Source organism: Egretta garzetta, unplaced genomic scaffold, assembly GCF_000687185.1.
Source record: "Egretta garzetta isolate BGI_Z169 unplaced genomic scaffold, ASM68718v1 scaffold331, whole genome shotgun sequence".
Lineage (NCBI taxonomy): Eukaryota > Metazoa > Chordata > Aves > Pelecaniformes > Ardeidae > Egretta > Egretta garzetta.
In genome coordinates this window covers 200,694-203,027 of record NW_009258544.1, presented here as the reverse complement: position 1 = coordinate 203,027, position 2,334 = coordinate 200,694, and the positions used below count along the sequence as shown (strand labels likewise).

General features: G+C 53.3%; 1 protein-coding gene across 1 annotated transcript in view; it reads left to right on the top strand.

Annotated features, from left to right (window-relative positions):
- PAQR5 (progestin and adipoQ receptor family member 5) overlaps window positions 1–1,940 on the top strand; it is an 8,852-nt gene extending 6,912 nt beyond the window's left edge. The window contains exons 8-9 of the mRNA XM_009647283.2: window positions 13–154; window positions 814–1,940. Coding sequence (XP_009645578.2) covers window positions 13–154; window positions 814–1,061 — 390 coding nt within the window. The 3' untranslated portion in view covers window positions 1,062–1,940. The remainder of the gene's footprint in view (window positions 1–12; window positions 155–813) is intronic.
- Window positions 1,941–2,334: the final 394 nt, after the last annotated feature.

Sequence of the window (2,334 nt, the reverse complement as noted above, 5' to 3'; positions counted from 1 at the left end):
CGGTGGCTGCAGTTCTACCTGTGCGCGGTGGAGAGCTGCACGGAGGCCGCGATCCTGGTCCACTACAAGCACACCGTCTTCGCCTTCCTCACCTGCTTCATCTTCGCTAGCCATCTGCCGGAGCGACTTGCCCCAGGACACTTCGACTATATTGGTAAGTGCCGAAAGGGTGAGCTGGCATTTTTTTCTCATTATTTTCAGGAAAAAAAAAAAAAAAAAGCACATTAATGCATCAGTGACTCCTGGAGGTTATAGTATATTCCCTGCTGGAAATCCCAAATGTAGTTTTACATACAAGCTACAGCAGTCCTGCCGAGGTGAAGCGGGAGCGGCTCCGGAAGCACGCTGTTTCCCAAATGTTTCACAGAGGGTTTCGTGGCCGCAAAGCACTCGTTTCTCATGCAAAAAACCCCTCACCTGCGGCATGGCGGTGCTTTGCAGTGCCATGTCAGGGCACTGCAGGAGCAGCCACCAAGGAGACCAGGTGGCAGTCCTGGCCGCAGCGGGGTGTTCCCGCTTCCTCCCGTCATGCTGGGCACAAGCACAGCGCTCCTTAGCACGTCGTGTCTGTCGGGATCGCAGCAGCGGGCTGCACGTCCCTCGCTTCCATTACAGCCAGCTGCATTTTGGAAAGGAAGTTCTCTGTGCTCTGGTGGCGTGATGATAAAAGCCACAGAAATTAGTAGAATAAATATTTAAAAATGCGATGCCCAGAGGCAACGGACGCTATGCGGAAGGTCTGCCGAGCCCTCGCGGTGGTGTTTTAATGAAGCCCAAGGCGTCTCTTGGTGAGTGCTCTTGGCTTTGTTGCAGGGCACAGCCACCAGGTTTTCCACGTGTGCGGGATCATCAGCACGCACTTCCAGATGGAGGCCATCATGATGGACATGGCCGAGCGCCACGACCGGCTCCTGCCCACCCCGCTGCTTCCCTCCTCCCTGCAGACTCTCGGGTCGATGGGCGTCTGCACGGCCGTGAGCCTGGCTGTCATCGGGCTCTGCTCCATGTCCCTGCGCTTCATGCCAGAGCCTCTGCAGAGAGAAAAACCACACGGGCATTAGGCTTTGGGTCTGAGTAGTATTTATGCTGCTCTGTGGGAGAGACCCTAAACAATACGTGCGTGGTAGGGATGAGGAGGAATTTATGCACCTACGCTCTCTGAGAAAACGTTTATGTAAAGTTTTCTCAGGAGCGAAACATATTGCACTGGTTTTTGTACATAGAGCTTTAAAGTTGGGAGCAGATTACGAAATGCTTTTAATCACGTTGCTATTTCACCACAAGAAATATTTAAAATAATCTTAACTTTTTCTGTAAAAGGGAGATAAGTGCTAATACTTTCCAAAGCAATAGGCGTTCACCAGGCCTGCCTTACGGAGGAATCAGGGAGGCAAGTGACCCTGGATAGAGCTGGTCATCTGGTGACAAGGATGTCCTCGTCATCAGTTCAGACCGACAGCCAAGACTCCGTGGTGAAGGCACGAGGAAGGGCTCTCCCAGGGGCTCCCTAAGGTTTTCACCTGGAAAGTGGCATTAAAACCTCAAATATCCGTGTTACGCAGCCTTACACTAAACCCAAGTGCCTGACAGACGTGGGATTAAGAGAGACTAGAGTTTGCCTATGTTTCAAATTCAGCTTTTTTTAATCATTACCCAGAAAGAGTTATTCTAGGAGAACTCTCCACGGGACGTTCCTCCAGAATAGCTTTTTTTTGGGTCCCGTTCTGGTGCATAGGTAAGTCCTGGGAAATTAATGGGAGAGCTGCACTCCCACCCGCGTGGGCGATGCGAGCGCCTGGCAGCCGATGCTGCCCCAAGCGCAGAGCACGGGAGGCCCCGTCCCTCCCTCCTTGCACCGGCCATCTCCGTCCTGTACTCACGGCTGGGCTCCTTCTCTGACCCCACTTGTGCCATCAAACGTAAACGGAGGAAGAAACACCTGCAGCCGCGAGGTGACGACGTGGGCTTCCTCACAAGCACCGTTTTGTGCCGAGTGCTTAACACGGGTGTGAAGCCGCGTTGTTCAGGAAAGGTGTTTGACACCTTGTGGAGGGTGATGGCCGAGAAATTCACGGCTGCCACGTCAAGGCATCCTCTCCCGGAGGTTTCTGGAGGCAGGACGCTGGGCTGGACGGACCCGTGGCCGGAGGGTGTGACTGATGGTAGAGCCACTGCCTCTGAACCTCTCTAGGTTCTGGTCCCGTTTGCATATCAGAATGTTTTTCTTTTCACCAGTGAACAGGAGGGGGGTGTCTGGAGAGAATAAAACATCAGCTGAGCAAGAAGCGGGAGTCTGTACAGCGGAGAGACACGAGCATTGGCGGGTGAAAGGCA